Genomic DNA, 23,307 nt, shown 5'->3' with positions numbered 1-23,307 from the left:
TTACTGTCGAAGAGCAAGGCAAGCGACCGGTGACAACTGTTACTGAGGGTCCTGTAGAGGAAGTTCTTGAAGAGATCATTAAGGCACTGCCTGCCCCAGAGTACGTGAAACCATCAGAAGTAGAAGAAGTACGAGAGCAAGTTACTGTTACTGAAGAAGTCACGAAAGAAGGCAAACCAAAGAAGGTCACCAAGAAGAAGGTCATTAAACGTAAAGGAAAAGAACAGCAAGTAACTGAAGAAGTTACTGTCGAAGAGCAAGGCAAGAGACCCGTGACAACTGTTACTGAGGGCCCTGTAGAGGAAGTAGTCGAAGAGACAGTTAGACCTTTTCCGGCGCCAGAATATGTTAAACCTACTGAAGTAGAAGAGGTGCCAGACGAAGTAACAATCACTGAAGAGGTAACGGAAGAAGGTAAACCGAAGAGGACTGTTAAGAAGAAAATTAAACAGAAAGCCGTTCGGGAGGTAGTGTCTGAAGTTGTGGCCGAACTGGAAGAACCTAAAGCTCCTGAAGCTCCATCAGGTGAACCTAAAAAACTTGTTAAGCTACAGCGCATTAAAGTTAGTAAATTTGAAGCCACAAAGCTCGATGTACAAGAAGTTTCTTTCGACAAACCACAATTTGCTCAAATTAAATTGCGAAAGACTCCTGTGGCCAAGCGTCCAGAGGAGAAGAAGAAGGAGAAATTCCCACGTATTTTGCTAAGAAGTCGCATTACTTCCATACTCTGGCCACCTGCTGCAAAGCACTTGAAGGTCACTGAACTAGAACCAAACGAAGTTCAAAATGGTATTCTGTCCCGTAACGTTGAGGAAGCTGCAACCTTGCCCAAATTGAAGAAGAAGAAGGTGAAACGTTTGCAGAAGGAAATTGCTAAATTGGAGCAACTCGATAAAGAATTCGAAGAATTAAAGAAGGAATTACCGTTAGAGAAGCTAGAAGAACCAATTACAGATGAAAAGCCAGAAAAGAAAGTCAAAAAGAAAAAGAAAAAGCCTGAAGAGAAAGTGGCGGAAGATCTGAAACCTAAGTTAATGAGAATTAGTATCAAGGAACAGAAACCAACAAAACCCAAAATCGAAGAACCTGCTACTCCTTTGTTCGCCCAAATAAAGTTAAAGAAACCTCGTGTTACTCCAAAGAAGATTGATAAAGACGAAAGCAAATTTCCAAAGATTTTGTTACGTAGCCGTATAACTGACCACGAATGGCCACCTTCAATGCTGTATCCAGTCATAACTGAGTTAGAACCAATTTATGTCCAGAGCGGTATAGTATCTCGAACAATGGAAGAAGCGATGAAGATCAAGAAGGTAAAATGCAAGAGAGTAAAGCTTCCTGAGAAGGAGATGACAGAATTAGAAAAACTGGACCTGGAGTTTGAAGAATTAAAGAAGGTCCCATTAGAAAAAGTCGAAGAAACAGTTCCGTATGAACGTAAACCAAAACCAGAGGAAATTGAGGCGGACAAACCGAAGAAATTAGTAATTGGTAAAGGAAAACCTCGACCTACGGAAAAAGAAGATGAAGAGACTGTTCGTTTAAAGAAGATACCAGAGAAGGTTCCAAGTGTTATAGAAGAACCAACTCCTGCCCCCAAAGAGAAAGATGAAGTTGACAAACCTAAAAAGAAGAAAGACAAGGACGAGTACCCAGAGTTGAAACCATTTGAACCTTACGACATAGAACCCACTGAAATCGAGATGGAAGAAAGAGAGAAGCCAGAATATCCTGAACCAGACAAGCCAACTCCCAAAAAGGTTCCAAGTAAGAAGCCGAAGAAGGAACGTAAGACACCAGTTCAAGAAACTGAAGCTGTTCCCATTGTACCTGGCGTTCCGAAGCCACAAGAACCGGAACCAGAAGAAGACATTAAGAGGAGAATTCCTGAACGCGAAGCACCAACCGAGGAATCTGAAAAAATAAAACTGAAACCATGGAAAAAACAGGATGAACCAAAAGAGGAAGAGAAGGTACCCGAAGATTACATAAAGTTCGTTCCAAAAGACGACGACATTGTCGAAACTGTTGAAGTTATCACTACTGTACATACCGAAGAGACGCCAGAAAAGAAAGAGCGAAAAATTAAAAAGAAGAAGACCACGACTAAACGTGGCGACAAGAAACCCAAAGTCGTTGAAGAGACAACGATAGAAGAAGAAGGCGTTGAGCCTGTCGTCACAGTCGAAGAATTTGACGAGGAGAAACCTGAAGCTATGGCAATCGAAACTGTCGAGAAATCCGCGCCTGTAGAAGAAATCAAAGAAGAAATCGTGACGAGCGAGATAGTTACCGAAGAAGGAACAAAGAAAACGGTGCGCAAAAAGCGCGTCACGAGGAAACGAGAAGGTAAAGAACGGATCACCGAAGAGGTGATCGTTGAAGAGGAAGGTAAAGCACCATTAACAGCAACAATAGAACCCCACGAAGACACTACACCAGAAATACACGAAAAACCTAAACACAAAAGACCGATAAAACCCAAAGCTGATGAGAAAGTACCAGAAGGTAAGCCCATTTCTTACGTATTACTATCACCATTACGTACAATTAGACGTTACAACGTACATGAGTCCTTACATGTCTTTATTCGCTATGCATATACGATATTACAAGAACAGGAAACAAAGACATGATTGACAAATATACTTTATATCATACCGTATATAATACAGTTATCAATGCATATTGACTACCCAATTTATTCGCTTTATATATACATCATTTATTCGTAAATGGTTTGTGACTTGTCAAGGAGAGCTTAGTATCGATTCGAAATCACTGGCTTATGTTCGGATTTAAAGCATTTTGTTCTTATTGCAGATATCACGGAGAAGACGACTCTACAGGTGAGATTAAGTACAATTTACTGTATTGTTATTTTTACAATTGTACAATCGATCATGTATTTAATTGATCTAATTTATGTGAACGACAGAAAGTCATCGAGGAAGTTAAGGAAGTCAAGAAGCCCGCGCAAAAGAAGAAGCCGACTACTACTAAGGATGAGGTAACGGAAGAAATCGTAGAAGAAATAGTAATAGAAGAACCCGAGAAACAAAAGGCCAAACCGGTCGTGGAGGAAGAAGAGACGGTGACGATAACCGAACTCGATGTGAGGAAAGCACCGAAGAAGAAGAAGGAGGTTGTGATCAAGGAAGAGGAGGAAATTTTCGAAACTATTGAAACACCCACGCAGAAAATCGTCAGGAAAAAGAGGCGCCCTATGAAGAAGGACGAAGAGGAAGAAGTCATAGTCGAAGAAATAATCGTGAAGCCGAGAGAAGAAACCATCGAAATGGAGGAACAACAAATAGTCGAGGTGATCGAAACTCCCACTAAGAAAATCGTGAAGAAGAAGAGGGCGATAACGAAGGATGGTGGTGCTCCTGAAGAAGTCGTTGAAGAGATTGTCATCGAAAAGCCACAGAAAGGAAAGGCGAAGCCTGCCGTGGAAGAAGAAAAGGAGACGGTGAAAATAACGGAAGTCCATCTAAAGAAAGCACCTAAGAAACCGGAAGAGGTTGTCGAGGAGGAAGAAATAATCGAAACGATTGAAACTCCGACGAAGAAAATCATTCGGAAGAAACCCAAGGAAAAGAAAGACAAGGTGGTCGAAGAAGTAGTGCAGAAAACTGTAGAGGAAGCGAAGACTATGCAAGAACAGGAAATTGTAGAAATAATCGAGACGCCTACGAAAAAGATTATCAGAAAGAAGAAAGCGACAATAAAGGAAGGTGAAGCACCTGAAGAGGAAGTCGAAGAGATTGTAATTGAAAAGCCTATCAAAGAAAAGGCTAAGAAAGACGTAATTCCTAAAGAAGGAGTAGAGATCACGGAAATTATTACAGAATCACCTGTCGAAAAGTTGCTGGAAGAAAAAGCAAAACCGGAAGAAGCGATTCCATCGAAAATAGAAGAAGAAGAAAAAGCTAAAATAACGGAAGTGGTAGTTAAGAAAGCACCCAAGAAAAAGAAGACTGTTACCGCCGTTGAAACAACGGAAACTGAAGAAATCGTGGAAGAGATAAAACCTGAAGTTCCAAAAGAAGAAGAACCGAAGCCAATCGTTACTGAAAAAGAGAGCGTTGAAGTTACTGAAGTGATTACCGATGTGATCACAGAAGAAATTCCTGAGAAGAAACCCAAGAAGAAGAAGGCAACCGAAATTAAGGAAACAGAGGACAAAGTAGTCACGAAGAAAGTAACAGTAAAGGAAGCGCCAAAGGAAGCTGTGGCAGAAACGGAAGAACAACCAGTTGAAGAAGTTCAAGAGCTTGTTCCAGAGAAGCCGAAGAAAACTAAAGCGAAGAAAGAAGTTACTCCGAAAGAGGGTATCGTTACGACTGAAGTGGTCACTACGACTGCAGAAGAAACGTTAGAAGTTGAGAAACCGGAAGAAGACAAAGCCGTAGTGATCGAAGAGATAGTAGACACACCTAAAGTGGAAGAGAAGAAGGTTACCGTGAAGAAGGCTCCGAAGAAAAAGCTCAAACCAACTGAAACTGAAAAGGAACAAGAGGAAGAAGTTGTGGAAGAAGTTGTGGAGGAAATAACACCTGAAGAACCGAAGAAGAGGAAAGCAAAGACGGCTATTCTTCCAAAGGAAGAAATACAAACAACCGAAGTGGTTACTGAAGTTACTACGGAAGAAATATCTGAAGACAAGAAACCGAAGGAAGAAAAAGTCGTTCCCACGGAAGAAGAGAAGGTACAGGAGGAGGCAAAGGTTACGGAGGTTTCTGTAAAGAAAGTACCGAAGGAAAAGAAAAAGAAGGAACCAGTTGTAACGAATGGTGAAGTAATCGAGGAAAAGCCGAAAGAAAAGGAAGTTCTCGTTGAAAAACCTAAAGTGAAAGAAACACCTAAAGAAGAAGTTTCAGAAGCTCCCAAAGAGAAACCAAAGGAAGAGAAACCTAAGGAAGAAAAACCAAAGAAGAAGAAAGTACCCTCAGAGAAGAAACCTACTGTGGCAGAAGAGGAACAACCTGAAGAAAAAATAAAAGAAATAGTTGAAGAAAAACCAAAGAAGGTGAAGGCTAAAAAGGAAGTCGTTCCAAAAGACGTAGTGGAAACTACCGAAGTCGTTCCAGAAAGCGCACCGGAAGAATTGCCAGCCAAGAAACCCGAAGAACGCAAAGCAGTGCCAGTCGAAGAGAAAGAAGACGAAATACAAGTAACAGAAGTACCCGTACAAAAGGCTCCTGAAGAAAAGGAAGAAGAAGTGCCGGAAGAAAAACCTGCCGAAGCAATACCTGAAAAGCCAAAGACTGTAAAGAAGAAAAAGAAGAAACCAGCTAAGAAGGAAGAATACGAGGAATGGGTAGAGCCTGAGTATGAACGACCTGTACTAGAGCCCATGCCTGAGAAGATACAATGGGAACCGTCGAAAAAGAAGAAAGAGAAGAAACCTTTGCCCGAATCTCTACAAAAATTAGTTCCACAGAAGATCGAGAGGAAAGAGTTCAAACCAACGAAACTGAAGTATGCTGAGCCCACGGAAACCGTTCAGTTCGCTTCGATTAAACTGAAAAAAGTGACAACCCCGAAGAAGAAAGAAATCGAACAGGTGAAATTGCCTGCTTTTATGCTGCGCAGTAGACTCAAGTTCGTCAGTGATTATCCGCCAGCATTACAGGTTCCGAAAATAAGTTACCTGGAAGAGAATCCAGTTCAAGCAGGTATTCTTTCTAGAAATACAGAGGAAGCTCTGAAAATCCTGAAGAGGAAGGTGAAGAAGGTTAAACTTTCTGAGAAAGAGATCACACAGTTGGAGAAATTGGATCTGGAATTCGAGGAATTGAAGAAAGTTCCATTGGAGAAAGTTGAAGAACCAATCCCGTATGAACGTAAACCGAAGAAGGCACCGGAAGAACCGGAAGAACCACAGAAATTAGTGGTTGGAAAGGGTAAAGTACCGGAAGAAGAGAAACCTGAGCCTGAGAAAGTAAAGCTGAAGAAAATACCTGAAACTAAACCGGAGGAAGTTCCAGAACCTCTTAAGAAACCCAAGAAACCAGAGCCTGAGGAAGAAGTTAAGCCAGAGAAGAAAAAGAAGCCGAAAATGAAGTTAGAACATGATGAATTTAAACCGTTAGATTTTGAGAGGCCAGAGCTGGAGAAATATGAGCCTGAAGAATATGAGAAACCAGAAAAGCCAGAACCTGAGCCGGTTCCGAAACCATACGAGCCAGAGAAGAAGAAGAAACCTGATCAAGAAATTGAGCAGGTTCCGTTGGTAAAGGGTATACCAAAACCACCAGAACCTGAGGAGGAACCTGAAGTCAAATTCAGAATACCAACGAAAGAGAAGCCGGAGGAAGAGCCAGAGCAGATTACATTGAAGCCCTGGAAGAAAGACAAGCCTGAAGATGAAGGTGAAAAGAAGTTACCAGCGAAGGAAGAGAAAGAGGAACCGAAAGCTCCAAAAGAAGAACCTGAAGATGTCACCGTGAAACGTAAGACGAAGCCGAAAAAACCTAAGGAGAAAGCTCCCAAGGAAGAAGAAGTCACACTTAAGAAGCCTGAAGTCAAAGAGCCAGAGGAAGTTCCAGAAATCACCGAAGAAATTACGTTGAAGAAAGAGCCAGAAAAACTGGCCGAAGAAGCTCCAGCTGAAGTTACTATCAAGAAGCCTGTAGTAGAAGAAAAAGTGGTGGAAGAGGAGGAAACGGTAACGGAGGTCACATTGAAGAAGAAACCAAAGAAACCAACCGAAGTCGTAGAAGAAGCAGTCGTAAAGAAACCAAAGAAAAAGCCTATGAAAGAGGAGGAAGCAGCTGAAGAAATTACATTGAAGAAGGTTGTCACCGAAGAGAAGGAAGTGGAGGAAGTGAAAGAAGAAGTTGTACTAAAGAAGAAACCGAAAAAGACATCTGTTCCTGAGGAAGTAACGGAAGAAGTTACACTGAAGAAACCAGAAGAAAAACCAGAGGAAGTAACTGAAGAAATAAAGAAACCAAAGAAGAAGAAGCCAGTGGTGGAAGAAGCAGCTGAAGAAATCACGATTAAAAAGGTAGTGGTAGAAGAGAAGCCAGAAGAAGAGGCTCCAGCGGAAGTAACCTTGAAAAAGAAGAAACCTAAGGAGAAGCCTGTTCCGGAAGAAGTAACTGAAGAGATTACACTGAAGAAACCAGAACCAGAAGAAAAGATTACAGTGCCGGAAGAAGTAAGTGAACAAGTTGAACTAAAGAAACCGAAGAAGAAGAAGCCAGTGGTGGAAGAAGCTGCTGATGAGGTTACCATCAAAAAGGTTGTTGTCGAAGAAAAGCCAGAGGAAGAGGCTCCAGCGGAAATAACTTTGAAGAAGAGGAAGCCAAAGGAGAAACCTGTTCCAGAAGAGGTAACAGAAGAAGTTACACTGAAAAAACCAGAAGAAAAGGAGAAGGAGAAATCTCCAGAAGAAGTAACTGAACAGATCGAAATAAAGAAACCGAAGAAGAAGAAGCCAGTAGTAGAAGAAGCTGCCGATGAGGTTATCATCAAGAAGGTGGTTGTAGAAGAAAAGCCAGAAGAGGAAGCTCCAGCTGAAGTGACTTTGAAGAAAAAGAAGCCAAAGGAAAAACCTGTACCAGAGGAAGTAACTGAGGAAATTACACTGAAGAAACCAGAAAAGGAAAAGGAGAAATCTCCAGAAGAAGTAACAGAACAGATCGAGATAAAGAAACCGAAGAAGAAGAAGCCAGTGGTGGAAGAAGCTGCTGATGAGGTTACCATCAAAAAGGTTGTTGTCGAAGAAAAACCAGAGGAAGAGGCTCCAGCGGAAATAACTTTGAAGAAGAGGAAGCCAAAGGAGAAACCTGTTCCAGAAGAGGTAACAGAAGAAGTTACACTGAAAAAACCAGAAGAAAAGGAGAAGGAGAAATCTCCAGAAGAAGTAACTGAACAGATCGAAATAAAGAAACCAAAGAAGAAGAAGCCAGTAGTAGAAGAGGCTGCTGATGAAATTACGATCAAAAAGGTTGTTGTAGAAGAGAAGCCAGAAGAGGAAGCTCCAGTGGAAGTTACTCTCAAACCGAAACCTAAAAAGAAGTCAATTCCAAAAGAAGAAGAGGACGTGACTGCTGAAGTGACTCTCACGAAACCCAAACCGGTTGAAGAAGAGAAAAAACCTGAAGAAGCTGAGGTGACTCTGAAAAAGAAACCAAAGAAGAAACCCGTTGTCGAAGAAGAAGCTGCCGAGATAACTATTAAGAAAGTGGTGCCCACCGAAGTCGAGGAATCACCCGAAGAATTTACCATCAAAAAGAAGAAGAAGCCAGAGAAGAAACCGCTTGTCACCGAGGAAGTTGAAGAAACCGCGGTGACCCTAAAGAAAACTCGTGCTCCTGAGAAACCTGCAGAGGAAGAAGAAGTGTCAACCGACGTGCAAATAAAGAAGAAAAAACCAGTGCGAAAGGTTGAAGAGGAGACAGCTGAAGAACTGACGATACGAAGAGTCGAAGAAGTTGAACCTGAAGAAGAGGAAGTACACGAATTCACGTTCAAACGAAAACCACCGAAGCTACCTCCTAAACCAATCGAAGAAATTTATGAAGATGTTACCCTTCGAAAGTTGCGACCGAAGAAGAAACCTAGACCAGACATCAAGGAGGTAACGGAAGCAGAGAATGTGACGTTCAGGCCTCGCAGCACGAAGACCAAGGAAGATGTGGAACAGGAATTCAAGATTTCTTTGAACACGTACGAGGAAGAAGATATCTCTATGTCTGGAAAAGTTCGTCTCAAGTCAAAGAAACGTCCGATGACGTACTCTGAAGAAGCTGGCGAAGAAACCATCAGAATTCTGCAAGAAGTTGAAGACGATTCAGGTCCGATTATAGAAGAAATCATTGACGAATCGGACGACGAAGGCAGGGATGATTACAGCATAGAGGAATTGGAAACGGATGAGATGAATCTGCCGTTGAGGAGAAAGAAGAAGAAGGTAACAAGGCCGTACAAGGTCGAGGACTTCGAAGAAGATGATGTCAAACTGAAATTGAAACGCGAAAGAAAATACTCGATCGAAGAAACCGACGAGTCCTTGGAGTTAAAGTTGAAGAGCAAGAGACGCGTGTCCACGTACGACGAAGGTTCGACAGAATTTTCCGATTACCGTCTTCGCAGATAACATTTAATCTGATGTAACATGCTTTCAGCTAAAGTAGAAATTAACGTTCGTCAGACTTATCGAGCTTTAGTGAGTATGCTCGCCCTTAATATCCTTATACATCCAAAAGATACACCACACCTACTTCCTTGCTTCTTAATCCACTGCGAATGAAAAGCATATCGGTACTCCATATAACGTACTTCAATGAAATGACAACAAAACGTTTGATAAAGGATTTATCGCGATACTAATTCTGACAGCAATATTTACTCGGTATTCCTGAGTATCAATAACCTAAACAATTATCGCTTAAATTTTATGCTCATATTAAATGCACAGTTAATCGTGTTAACGAATATAGATTCATAATTCTTCGATTATTGGATCCTTCTTATGTCATTATGTAAAATATTGCAGAAGAGGCCACGCTTAGTATCACCAGAGAAGAGGACATTTCAGAAGAAGGTTAGTTTATTTTTAAATAACTATATCAGAAGAATCGTGAATTTCTGCTTTTATTTACTTGGAATATTTCATGTCTTCGATGATCGACTGTGCTGTTGTATTAATTGTATAATATGTGACATTTTTCAGAAGAGATCGAGTACGTTGTTCGCGATGGCGACACTATGTTCTCGATCTGCTCGTACGTGGCAGAAACTGACGAAGCCATCAATCTTGTCGAAGGGGAAAGAGTTTACGTCATCGGTAGATTTATGCTTTCCTGGCAGAAAAGCCATACATTATAATGTTTATTCAAGAAAGGTATTAAATACATAATATTTTTGTAGATCACACCAATCAGGACTGGTGGTTCGTGAAGAAGCATTTGACGGACGAGAAGGGTTGGGTTCCAGCGCAATATCTTCTCAACGAAGTACACTATACTCTTTATCTTCAGCGAAAATTGCACGAGAAGATCGACAAATTACCAGTGTTTGAAAGTAAGTCCTCCAGTCAATCAGATTTTAACACAGCTTATGGAAAAAAAATATACTCCAATGAATAGCTGATTTTGTCGCTTTCATATTTCTTTTCTGTACTGCGACTTCATGTACAGTAGTATTATCTAAAGTAGTTATTTTAGGGTCAACCTAAATGTTACTATTATTTTAAAAATATAGTGAAACTAGTAATGCTACAAATAATTGCTAAAACATTGCTATATATATATATTACAAATCGGCAATTAACGAGTCTACGATGTTTCAGGACCCACGCCCGGTGAAACATCATCAGCACCGAGATTCGTTGAGAAATTGCAGCCAATTCACACGCCAGATGGTTACACGATCCAGTTCGAATGTCAAGTGGAAGGTTTACCAAGACCACAAATCACCTGGTTCCGACAAACAGCAATCATCAAGCCGTCCCCTGACTTCCAAATGTATTACGACGACGATAATGTGGCGACTCTGATCATCAGGGAAGTCTTCCCTGAAGATGCTGGCACCTTCACCTGCGTTGCCAAAAACGCAGCTGGATTCGCGTCCAGTACCACGGAGTTGGTCGTGGAAGCACCTCTTTCCGATCATGGATCAGACGTAACTGGTCCATCGAGGAAGAGTCTCTCTAGGTATGTTTTCTTTCCACAAAATTGATTTATTAACACATTCCCGACTGGAAAATATTTTATTTACGTTTCTATTGCAATACCGAGTACCAACGTAAATAATACAATTTAGAAACTGGACATCGCCAAAGTATCGTTAGGGCGAAAATAAAAATTAAAAAATATTTTTTGAAATATCAGTGTTGTAAATATGTAGTGTCTAATATAAAAAGATTTTCATCATTTTTTCATAGCCAGGAATAGAATTTGAAGTGACGTGAATTCACGTCAGCGGTCGTGGATGAATTAATGAACTTATATTAAAAATTATTACTACAGTCACAATGTGTATTTCCTTCTGGAAAGGGTCTTAAGTAACATTATTATAATAATAATATTCAACAATATTGTAGCACTAAATGGCATAAAATTTTGAGATGCATTCCACCCTGTGAAGTCACTCTTATGATGTCAAAGAAAAATACTTGATAAGCATTACTCTGTAAACTAAATTCATCCTGAACGAGTATAGACATATCTCCACTTTTAAAAATAAACAAAGTTAGAGATTTGATGTACTTCTGATTAAACAATCTCAACATAATTTCAAGACACAATTTTATTTCAACTTTATATACTTCCTGCTTCGAAGTATGCTCATTTCCATGCCGATTTTTGTTAATTAACTTACATATGCAATTTATTTAAACACGTGCAGAGAATCATCCCTTGCCGACATCTTGGAGGGAATACCACCGACATTCTCTCGCAAACCAAAAGCGAAGTACGTGAACGAGAGCGACGACGTGATACTAGAATGTCGCCTGGTAGCAGTGCCAGAACCAGACATAACGTGGTACTACAAGGACACGAAAATCACGACCAAAGAGAACATCCTGGTCGCCACCGAAAGCGACATGCATATGTACTGCAGCGTGATCAAGATCACCAAGGTTCAAAAGAAGCAGGAAGGAAAGTACACCATCGTTGCTAGGAACAGGGAAGGTGAAGCTACCATCGAAATTCCTATGAAGGTTCGTACATCTTGAAAATAATGATTCAATTAAAGTAACATTTAGAAAGAAAAAGAATGAATCAGAGATAGAGAACAGTTTCACTATTGTCAATTTTGCTTAAATTGAAAACAGAACATTTTATGTAGAGTAAATTTTGTTAAGATTATAAACAGAATAGTTTATGTCTAGTAGATGGTGACATAATTATTAACCGAATAGTTAACATAAATTTTATCTTTGAACTAAAAGTTAAATTATTTTGTCATTCATGAAAAGTTTTTCTATTTCAACGAAGACAACTTTTAATTGTTGATATATTTAATAGATATTCATAGAACGAAGATGGACAAAGAGAATTACTGTGATAACTACTCTTTATCGTTAATAGAAAATTTTACAAATTTTTCTAATTAACTTTTAACTCATTTTTATTTATTCATATGGATCGCTAGTTAGAGATCCTGAATCATGAATTCATTTCTAAAGAAGTGTAGATCCAAAGATGAATGAAATAAAAAAACCTATTGGGCAAATTCATTCCACACTAACAAGTGATTTTAAGTTTTGATAGTGCATTCTCCAAAAAGAAAATTTTTAGAGACTCAATTATCCATATCAATGATTTCTTCATCTCTGAACCTAATAATTCAAGTGACTACCATTTGCAAATAGAAATATGTTTCTAAGTATAACATTGAATGGCATGTATATATTGCCTACAGGTGAAGACTGGTAAACACGAGCCACCGGAAATTCTAGAACCCCTACAATCATACGTGGTGAGAGAAGGAGAAACCGTTGTGTTGTCTACTCAAATCGTCGGAAACCCATCGCCTAAGGTTACCTGGTACAAAAACGGAAAACCGTTAAAGGGCTTAACGCCGAAACAAGATGGCCACGTGAACACACTGACACTAATTCAACCTCAAGTGTCGGACACTGGAGACTATTCTGTGGTGGCAACCAACGATCTGGGCACCGCAGAGACTAAAGCCACCTTAACAGTTGAAAGTAAGACTTCTATTCAGCATTGTTGGCAAAAATTGTTAATGCTTACTATGCGTTTTCACCTTACATTGAGAGGAATTAATTTAGAAATAAAGAAATTTACTCTAACATTATGCTTTAACCATTTAAGGGTACACTCTTGCAGTTTGGACTGAAAATTGAGAATTTTTTGGCATTTTTAATAAAAATATGAAAAGCAATTCAATATATCTTATAAAAATGTTTAAAATTTATTTTCATAACTGCTTATAATTTTGATTATTAATTAATAATTATTTTCCTTACACTCAAGCCCATCGAAAAACGTTACATCACGCTTATATTGACGCCGTAAAACGCTTCGCTGATATATTTTTTCAGTAAACGTGAAGTCTTCGCTGAGCATTAACATCGAGCATCACACGTACGAACACTTCAGTGTTACCAAGGGTAGGATATGCTTCTGCTTTTGCTTGCGCTATTTTATTATTTGTATCACGTGCATGAAGAATCGATATCGTTGATAATTTAAAGAATGTATCGATATACATACATATACATTTTATAGAAATACCAAGCGGTGCTCCAGAACCACCACTCTTCACGGAACGGTTCCAAGAACTTACCGTTCCAGAGAAAGGCACCTTCAAGCTGGTGGCGAAGGTTACTGGAAATCCTGTACCAGAAGTCACGTGGCTAAGGTATAGTTATTTATTGAATGACATCTTCTCAATGTAACGAAATATGACTTTAACTTTGGGAAATTTATTCTGTACGGCATAAGCTTATGGACATTATTTATTGAATTTACATATCTACTTGTCACGGCAAATAATAATTGGTATCGAAATTCTTATTAATAAGTACTCTTCGATTTATTAATCTTTTTAAGTACGAAATATTTTGTTCGAAATAAATAAAACATACAATTGATCTTGATAAATGATATCTATTAATTGTTTATTGTTGTTTTATATCGATTGGAAAAATTATGAACTTCATTATACATTGTTTACTAAAACGATGGATATAAATATGAAGTACAATTAGGAAACTCATCTAAAAACAATTTCTAATTTTTTAAAAACGAAACACTAGAGTTTTAACTTTTTCTATTCAGTTATGTAAAATTAATTTGATATCACTAATGTCACAAAACGTTGTCCTCATCTGAACTAAAAATCAAAGATTGAACTAATTCTTTTCATTAATTTAATTTAATTACTTCTTTTGATTTATTTTGTTCAACAGGAACAACAAACCCTTGGAGAAATCCCCGAACATCACAGAAACGTATGACGGTGAGAACATCACCCTTGAAATTCGAAACGCGGATTCAGAAGTGGACGCTGGCGATTACAAATGCGTCGCCAGCAATCCTGTTGGAAAAGCGTCTCACGGCGCAAGAGTCACGGTGGACGTCGACAAAGTAACATTCACGAAGCTGCTGGAAAAAGAAGTCGTCATTGACGAGTACAAAACTCTGGAGTTGACTTGCGAAACGTCTCACACCGTCTCCACGAAATGGTGGCATAATCATAAGGAGGTCAGTGGAATGGATCACCGCGAGATCATTCAGGAAGGACACGTCCATAAGCTGGTGATCAAAAAGTCGAGTCCAACGGACGAGGGACTCTACGAATGCACTGTGAAAAATCAATCAACGGCCAGCAAAGTCACGGTGAAAGGTATGTGTTGATTAATAATTAAATAAATTGTTAAACTTAAGAATGAATTCCTTAATACATGTGTCCCTACGCGTATGTAAACAAAAGTAAGAAAATATTCTTTTATTTTTATTTAGATCACAGTTTCGTGTAATAATATTTAAAATTATTTTAATATTCTTTATTTTTACATTTTATTAAATATTTGGAAATATTTCAATACGTAAGTCAGGATATCTAAACCTGCTTCACATTTTCTAGATACAAATTGTAAATGTGCAAGATTTCTTTTGAGACATACAAATTATTATCATTATTTGCTATTTATATTTATTCACTGAAAGCGATTGAATCATTGAGTCATGTAATTTAACACTCGATTCACTTTTACAGCCACGAAACCTGAGTTCGTGAAGAAATTGCAAGACTGTGAGGTGAAGGAACGCGAGGTCGCCATTTTGGAGGTTGAAATCACATCGCAGACGGCTGACGTTAAATGGTTCAAGGACGGCGAACCTTTGGGACCAGGAAAAGAAAAAGTAGAATTTGTGAAAGATGGCACTGTCAGGAAGTTGCTCATCAGGGGCACATCCGTTCACGACGAGGGAGAATACACTTGTACCCTTCCGGATCAAGAATGCTCTGCGGAAGTCACTGTTATAGGTAAGCATTGATTTATCAATCTCATAATTAATCATGAACCTAGTACAGCAAGTCTTCTATGCCTATGAATTCAAATCGTGAAATAGGAAGCTAATTCCTTCAAAGTAATCGAAACCATTTAAAATATCACTAGACTTACGTTTCTGAGGGTTCCACATCTAGATTTATACTATCTGACTGATCCCTAACAACATATTAAAACAGCAAGTTTACAGTATTTTATGCAATGTTTGGCAAAACTTTGTCTGATATGGTTGGCCTACACGTTTAAAAGTTTTAAACGATCCCAATTTACATGATTTCGTTTTCGGGACAATGGCAAGTTTCAGATACACTGTAAACATCATATGATCTGTTGTCAGTGAAATGCACTGTAGTAAAAAGTAGTTGATAGAAAATCTAGAACATGTAGAAGTCTAAAAAATGAACAAGAGTACATTTTACATATAGTAGATTAATATTTTAATTTAATATTATAATATCGTGAGTCTTTTGCTAAATAATACTAATGAATTACTTTCCAAATATTTACAGAATTGCCACCAGAAATTATCACCAAGATGCAAGATGTGACGATAGCAAGAGGCGAGAGGGCAACTTTCGAGATCGAATTAACAAAAGGAGACGCATTGATACGATGGTTCAAGGACGGTCAAGAATTACAGTTCTCCGAACACGTTCAACTGTCGATCGATGGCAAGAGGCAGAGACTGAAGATCTACGACACGGAACCGGAAGACGCGGGCGTTTATTCTTGCGAGGTTGGCCAACAGCGCTCGTCAGCTAAACTGACTGTTGAGGAACCTGGAGTGGACTTCATTACCAAATTACCAGATGTGACTCTGGTGCCTTTGAACGCCGATGCCGTTTTCGTCATTGAATTATCTCAGGACGTTCCAGTCACGTGGCTCAAGTAAGATGAACTTACTAATAAATTAGAAGAAACTCAATAATTGGAATTGTTGCTTAATGTATAATTGACCCGTTCACAAATCGATTAACTCCACTTTTTGGAAAATCTTAAATTTAAGTGTCAAACCACTTGGTACAATCAACTTATTATACAGGGTGTCTCATTATAATCTTTCCAGACGATTATCTCGCAAAATATTCATCATTCGAAAAAAATGTTTAAACGAAACATGCTCTATCTGAAGAGGGACATTCAATGGTGTACACTGTTTTTCTCTATGTGGAGGCACCTCCGAGATTTGAAGGTCACCTTTGTTTTTTTAAATGGAAACGTAGTTTTTTTTTCACGCTAGACACATAGCTTATCTCAAGGCGAATTCATTGACCTATATTATGTTGACCTTGAAATGTCATTCAAGGTCATTTCCATGGCTTAAAGTTTTTCCAACGATGAATATTTTGCGACACCCTGAGTGTGACACCCTGTATTTATAATACCTTTTCTGAATGACTAAAATTTGTTTCGCCATTGAATAATAAATAATTTATTTCAGAGTCCATTTTGATCGTACTTCTCAACTTTTTGTTTTATGAAGTTAATCGATTTGTGGAATGAACGGGTCAATTATAAGTCAGTAATATCATTTTAAACATGTTGATCATTTTGATTTAGATCATGCTGGTCCTCTTCAGTAATAGACAAATATTTAGTTCTAAAGGGTTTTTCAAAAAATGCTCTAAAAGTTTATTTTCTATTAAAGTATAAATGGTATAGAATACATTGAATTATTTTAATTCTAAGCGAAAGTACACATAATTCCAATTAAATCTGTAATATGAAGCGTATGTATCCACCACAATTTTTGTTATTAAAAAACAAGATCTTAAAGCCTCTTTTGAAAAACCTTTAGTGATACAATAAATAAAAAATATTATTATTATTATGAGATCTTCAATATGACGTTGCAATATTGCTGAAACGTTGTTTGTTTATTGTACGAATGTTAACGATGATAAAATGATAATAGAATGTTAATGATGACATTATCGATAAACATTCAGGAAGAAACGTTATATATCATCGTAGCAACATGAAATAAATTAAATTGTAATAATGTCATAGGAAAACGGAGGTCATCAAGGAGTCACCGAAATATACCATCGTCGACGAAGGCACTGTAAAGAAATTGATCGTCAAGAAGTGCACGACGGAAGACATTGCGGAATACACAGCAGCAGTGACAAACGTGAAAACGTCATCGAAATTAAGAGTCGAAGGTAAAACTCGAAACAATCTGAACACATCTAAATTAATTAAATGCAACATGCATTTGTATTAATACAGTTTCTCTACAAAAGAATTATATCATTCAGAGGTAGTTTCCATTGCACGATTCACTTTTAACCTGTTTCTATTATTTATTTATGCAATTAATAATTTGTTAATATTAATTGTTTATACATAATTAATGTCGCATATATACACGTTTACAGTGATCGAAACGCCACCAAAGATCAACCCAGACACACCAAAGAAGTACAAAGTGAGGAAAGGAGACGACGTCGAGATCACCGTGAAGTTCAGTGCAACACCAAGACCAACCAGCGAATGGACAGTCAATGGCCACGTGGTTACAAAGTCCAAGCGAACTGCGCCGACCATCGACGAAGAATCCGCGACCTTGACCATCAAGAAAGTCCAAGAAGAAGACGTTGGCGACTACACTTTGAAATTGACGAATCGCGTTGGCGAGGCCAGTATAGATATCAACGTCGTCATAGTGCGTGAGTATCGAAGTTAGAATATTTTCTTATTTCTTTAACTAAAATATGGACATAGAATACCGTTAAAAAATACCTTGCGTGTATCTTGCAGAGGTACCAAGCGCACCTGGAGCACCAGAACCACTCGAAACAACCGACGACAGTGTCACGCTTCACTGGAAGAAACCAGATTCGGATGGCAATTCGCCTATCGTCGAATACATCCTGGAACACCAAGAGAAGACTGAAACTACGTAAGTACACTGTTTACTTAATTTTTTTTTTTTTTTTTGTAATGGATGAAGTTAGATAACCTTTGAGAACTATCACCTCTACTGCAATAATCATCAACCCCCTTGAAGTCCTGCGCCACAACCTGCGTCACGTTGTATCATTATGTTGTATCCGCCATTTTGAATTTTTATATTCTGTATACCAAATTTCATCAAAATCGATCGTCAGGAAAAATGGATATACATGTTTCTCTTTCAAAGAACGTTGAGGAATCTTCCAACCAGGAAATACTACAATGTTTACTATTATGTCACGGAATTTAGAGGAGTTCCCCTTCCAGGAAATACTACAATGTTTACTAGTATTTCTCGGAATTGAAACGGCCTTGCAAGGACGCTATATGTATATACAGGGTGTCCCAAAAATGATGTAACACATCGAAAGAGGTGGTTCGGGAGGTGATTTGAAACAACTTTTTCCTTAACGAAAATGTTGTCCGAGGCTTTGTTGAGGAGATATTAACGGAAAACACTGACCAAACAGAGCCCGAGTATACTGGTGGAGCGTAGCCTACGCTCAACCGGCTCTCATTGCTTGGGGTTTTCGCTTAATATCTCCTTAACGAAACCTCGGACGACATTTTCGCCAAGGAAAAAGTTGTTTCAAATCACCTCCCGAACCACCTCTTTCAAGGTGTTACAACATTTTTGGAACACCCTGTATATGCAAGTCACAGCGCCTGTCAGTCATTTAAAATTGTCAATAAAATAAGAAACTTTGAAGTGTCATAGCTCAGCGTAGAATCGTCCGATTCGATTCTACCAAAATTCAAATTAAAGGGTGGAATTTCTACTAATAGATAGTTACTGTCATTGTTAGATACTCTTAAACAATTGTTTTTTTAAAATATATAATTATTAAGTATTATCCTCATTATACCATGTAACTTGGCGTGGAATCGTCCGATTCGATTCTAACAAAATTCAAATTGAAAAACGGAATTTGAATTACCTAATAGATTGTTATGATCATTATTAGATACCCTTAAACATTTGTTTTATTTATTGCTGTACTGGTCAGAAATATAATTCTGATGTAGTAATTGCATGCTGGTAGTTAACTTGCGGTTCCAGGCGAGTAAATAACTTAGTTTGTGGTTGGACATTACAAACGTAGTTTTTAATCAACGTCCAACTTTGGAATATACCTCAAACAAACTTAATATCCATGTAAAAGGAAACACATTCCCATAAGAGTTCTTCACTTAAATCATACAACCTGTAACCTTGGGTGACTAAAATATTTTCTCTCGTCCATAATAATCCCATGATTAACATTCTACTCGATAAAATAATTAACAACTGATTCTTTCCTATCTGCAGCTGGACCAAGGTCACTGAGACTATAACGGAGACAACACACAAAGTGACGAAATTAACCACGAACAAAGAGTACATCTTCCGAGTCACAGCTGTGAACGAAGCAGGCCCAGGCGAAACATCGCCAACATCGCCATACGTGAAGATATCGAAACCGTCAGCCGCGGAACCACCAGTTGTTCTGGAAGCTCTGAAGAGTGTCGTCGTAGGCCTATCAGAAACGGTTATTCTTTCGTGTGTCATTGGTGGAACACCGACACCTGAAATTACTTGGTATGTATCTCTGTTTGAACAGATAAAACATAACTTTTCAGTACGTAAGATGCTGTTGATTAGTGCTTCTTAATCGATTTGAACCAAATGTCCACTTCGTCAGGTCTGCTTCTTAATTCACCCACATTAATTTTGAAGAGATTGAAATTGCATTATAAAAGGATTCATGAAAACAAACTATTTACTGTAATTTTAAACTAATATGCAAGTAACAAACTACATGAAATTTAAAGTTTTGATGGAAACCTTTAGGCTGTCAAAATTTAATAATACTTTATGTCACCTATTTTCTATATTTTTAAGAGATTTCTTCGCTTAGTTAGTATTTGGGTAGCAGCACGAAATCATTTTCAATTAAATAGGAAGTTGGAAACTGCATAATTAATATTTTCATACATCTATGATTCGCTCACACAAAATAACCACCAAAAGCAGATAATAAATCGCAATAAATTTCAACCATTTTACTGAAATTAAAATTACATCTGTAACATCTAGAAAAACAACAGGTACACATTGTTCATAGATGTTAGTAATAGTAAAATATCAACAAATAAAGAGCCCTTAAGAACCCCTTCTACATACGATCTGATGTTGAAGCTTCATTAACTTCATAGAAAATCTACCTCTGCCTATACGGTGGTTAAATTAATAGTAAACAATAAATACAAAAATTAATGAATAAATGTTTCCCAGGTTGAAGGACGGCAAACCGTTCGAAGACAGCACCATCACGTATGAGAATCGCGTGACGAAATACACCATCACGGAAACAACGGAAACTTCATCGGCAACATTCACAGTTAAGGCGAAGAACAACGTAGGAACAGCAGAAACAACCTGCGAGCTGAAGGTGCAGGAAGCACCGAAGATTACTTTCGACGAGTCCTTGGCAAACCAGAAGCTACCAGTGAGCGGTCAATGGAAGATTGAGATCCAAACCAGCGGCTTCCCGAAACCTGAAGTAACGTGGACGAAGAACAACAAGAAGATTGTCGAGAAACAAGTGACCATCCGTACTGAAGAAAATACGTCTACAATTTCTGTTTCCTCCCTCGTCAGAGAAGACACTGCTACCTACACAGTTAAAGCGACCAATCAAGCTGGTAGCTCTTCGGTTGACTTACATCTCAGGGTCATAGGTGCGTTTCGAACAATTTTTATATTCATATATATATGATGGTTGTATTCGTTTTTACTGGAATTTTTATTTTTAGACAGACTTTCTTGTAAGAGCTATATAGAAACATTTTGTTTATATTTACCAGTGAAAAATAAGAATCCTTTTCAGAATTTCTTGGTATATTATTTTAGAAGTAGCAAGAATATGGCAAGCAACGTTTCTTTTACAATATATAATAACAATATTTTATATAATAAAATGAAATATAAAAAAAATGTCTATTCTCTGATACAAAATTCAATTTAATTTATGTCATACATTGTGAAATTAAATGAAATTAATGCAATGCTTGTAAAATGGTAGCAAGAATATGGCAAACAATGTTTCTTTTACATTATATAATAACGTAATTTTATATGAGAAAAAGAAACACAACAAAAGATGTTCTATCATATGAGATTCACTTTAACTCAATTTACAAATTTAACGTACCATATTTTATTTTAAATGGTCGAAACGATAATATAATATAAAGTTTATAATTAAGACTATAATAATTGTCTGAATATAAATTAAATGTTGAATACTCATACAATTATTTCAAATCGTTTAGACAAACCAGGCAAACCGCAAGGGCCGATCATCTTTAAAGAAATCAGACAAGACCGCGTTACCATCGAATGGCGACCACCAGCCGACGACGGCGGAATCGAACTCGACAAGTACACCATCGAGAAATGCGAGCCAGGCAAGACTTGGACGAAGGTTGTCGATATCGACAAAGAGGTAGAAAGCTTCTGTGTGCACAAACTACAGCAGAATGCCGAATATAAGTTCAGGGTCATCGCCAGAAACGCTGTTGGAGCATCGGAACCTTTGGAATCGGATTCAGTCAAAATGAGAACTTCCTTCGGTACTAATCATTCTTAAAATTCCTCTTATCTTGTAGTTTCGTACTTAGTATGTTGTTAAATTATTGTTACATAATTAACGAATCTACAGAACCACCGGGACCACCGAGAGGACCACTGGAAGTATCTGGAATGACGAAGACATCGTTTACGATCAAATGGCAACCTCCAGAAAACGACGGTGGAACACCAATTACGGAATACATTATCGAGATGAAAGAAGAATCTAAGAAGACATGGCAGAAGGTTAATAAATTGTATATTAAAGTATTTCAATGAATATTGCGTCTCGAATGTTTCTATGCAAAAAATTTACACACTTCGCGCACACGCAAGAGTTGGAGAAATTAAAAATCTAACTAACTAAATTAACTAATCGCGAACCGCCACCTGCTGTACCATACTTAATGATTTTCCGCGACAAGACATTTTTTTCTCAGAAAACCCCTTCGTTGCTTTGTGACGCATTAAGACTCAATTGCAACGGAACATTTTTTTGTTACTACAGTAAAATACGCCCAAATTTTACACACAAACCATCCCCACTACGAACCACTAATGCCAGCTACGGTACCTTGATGTTGTCCCTGCTAATCTAAATCTAATTTCACTTTACACTTTTGCAGTTTACACTTTACACTTTTGCACTTTTGCACTTTACATTTTTGCACTTTTGCACTTTACATTTTTGCACTTTACACTTTACACTTTATACTTTATACTTTATACTTTATACTTTCGCACTTTTGCACTTTACACTTTTTATATCTAAAGATCTTATTACAAGTTCGCAGCCATTAGCTCGGTATTACTCGCGACGAAGAATTGTTCGTCACGAATAATACCGATTACCAGGTCTCACCACGTGGAGGTTGCTGCGACTAGAGACCCGAAGATAGAAAGAATCAAAGTTCCTTCGATCTCCCTCTACATACAGTATACATACATAGATGCATACTCTACGTAGAGTCGACGAGCTTAATACTAAGTACGAAACGATGAAAATCGAAGGAAAACAAAATTCCCTTCGATTCCCAGTCCCGTTTCCTCTTGGTGGGCCTGGTTCGAGAGAAAGACAATCAACGTCTCCGCTCAGTACGCTACTCTGTGTATACCTGTTTCCGAGGTCCCGGTCCCGACCTTACCCTAGTAACAATTATTGTTGGCATTTTGATGGGCTATTGACGTGATATCGGTTGGCCAACGGTTAGAATTGTCGCCCTTTTTAACCGACTTCGAAAAGGAGGAGGTTACTCAATTCGACATGTATATATATATATATATTTTTTTTTTTAAGGTATGTTCACCGATTACGCCGAGATGGCTTGACCAATCGGAATGAGTCCTGTTGCATCTTGTAGAGCATGCCCCCCCCCCCCCCCCGGTGGTCCCATTATCACGACTTTTTGCGATTTGTCATTTTTTACCCGTTTTTTTTTTTAAACAGAAAAATTTTGTCTTGCTTCTTACTCCGAGACGGATGGACCGATCAGATTGAAATTTCTTGCATCTGGAAGAGCATTTGCCATTTGATCCCATAACAAAACATTTGTCCTTGTCTTATTTTTAACCACTTTATATCACTTTTTATCGCAAAAAGCGTACTATTTCACGTATGTTTGGCCTGAAATCGATAAAACCCCTTACATTTTACTGCCGGAGAGATTTTCGCAATGATCACAGATGCAAAAATTTATGAATTTCTGTATTGTTTATAACTATTGTTATC

The 23,307-nt window shown here is 38.2% G+C and overlaps 1 protein-coding gene across 1 annotated transcript in view; it reads left to right on the top strand.

The window, feature by feature from the left end:
- LOC128894818 (titin-like) overlaps nt 1-23,307 on the top strand; it is a gene marked incomplete at its 5' end in the record, with an annotated part of 62,998 nt that overhangs the window by 30,432 nt on the left and 9,259 nt on the right. The window contains 20 exons of the mRNA XM_054156831.1: nt 201-2,511; nt 2,827-2,852; nt 2,942-9,077; nt 9,515-9,562; nt 9,692-9,805; nt 9,889-10,041; nt 10,310-10,673; nt 11,368-11,683; nt 12,388-12,676; nt 13,221-13,353; nt 13,904-14,340; nt 14,713-14,982; nt 15,517-15,895; nt 17,018-17,172; nt 17,389-17,679; nt 17,771-17,912; nt 19,275-19,544; nt 20,241-20,686; nt 21,281-21,580; nt 21,670-21,824. Of these exons, the coding sequence (XP_054012806.1) occupies nt 201-2,511; nt 2,827-2,852; nt 2,942-9,077; nt 9,515-9,562; nt 9,692-9,805; nt 9,889-10,041; nt 10,310-10,673; nt 11,368-11,683; nt 12,388-12,676; nt 13,221-13,353; nt 13,904-14,340; nt 14,713-14,982; nt 15,517-15,895; nt 17,018-17,172; nt 17,389-17,679; nt 17,771-17,912; nt 19,275-19,544; nt 20,241-20,686; nt 21,281-21,580; nt 21,670-21,824 (12,735 nt within the window). The remainder of the gene's footprint in view (nt 1-200; nt 2,512-2,826; nt 2,853-2,941; nt 9,078-9,514; nt 9,563-9,691; nt 9,806-9,888; nt 10,042-10,309; nt 10,674-11,367; nt 11,684-12,387; nt 12,677-13,220; nt 13,354-13,903; nt 14,341-14,712; nt 14,983-15,516; nt 15,896-17,017; nt 17,173-17,388; nt 17,680-17,770; nt 17,913-19,274; nt 19,545-20,240; nt 20,687-21,280; nt 21,581-21,669; nt 21,825-23,307) is intronic.

Source organism: Hylaeus anthracinus, unplaced genomic scaffold (assembly GCF_026225885.1).
Source record: "Hylaeus anthracinus isolate JK02 unplaced genomic scaffold, UHH_iyHylAnth1.0_haploid 4, whole genome shotgun sequence".
In the NCBI taxonomy this organism is placed as follows: domain Eukaryota; kingdom Metazoa; phylum Arthropoda; class Insecta; order Hymenoptera; family Colletidae; genus Hylaeus; species Hylaeus anthracinus.
This window is presented reverse-complemented; position numbering and strand designations above follow the sequence as displayed.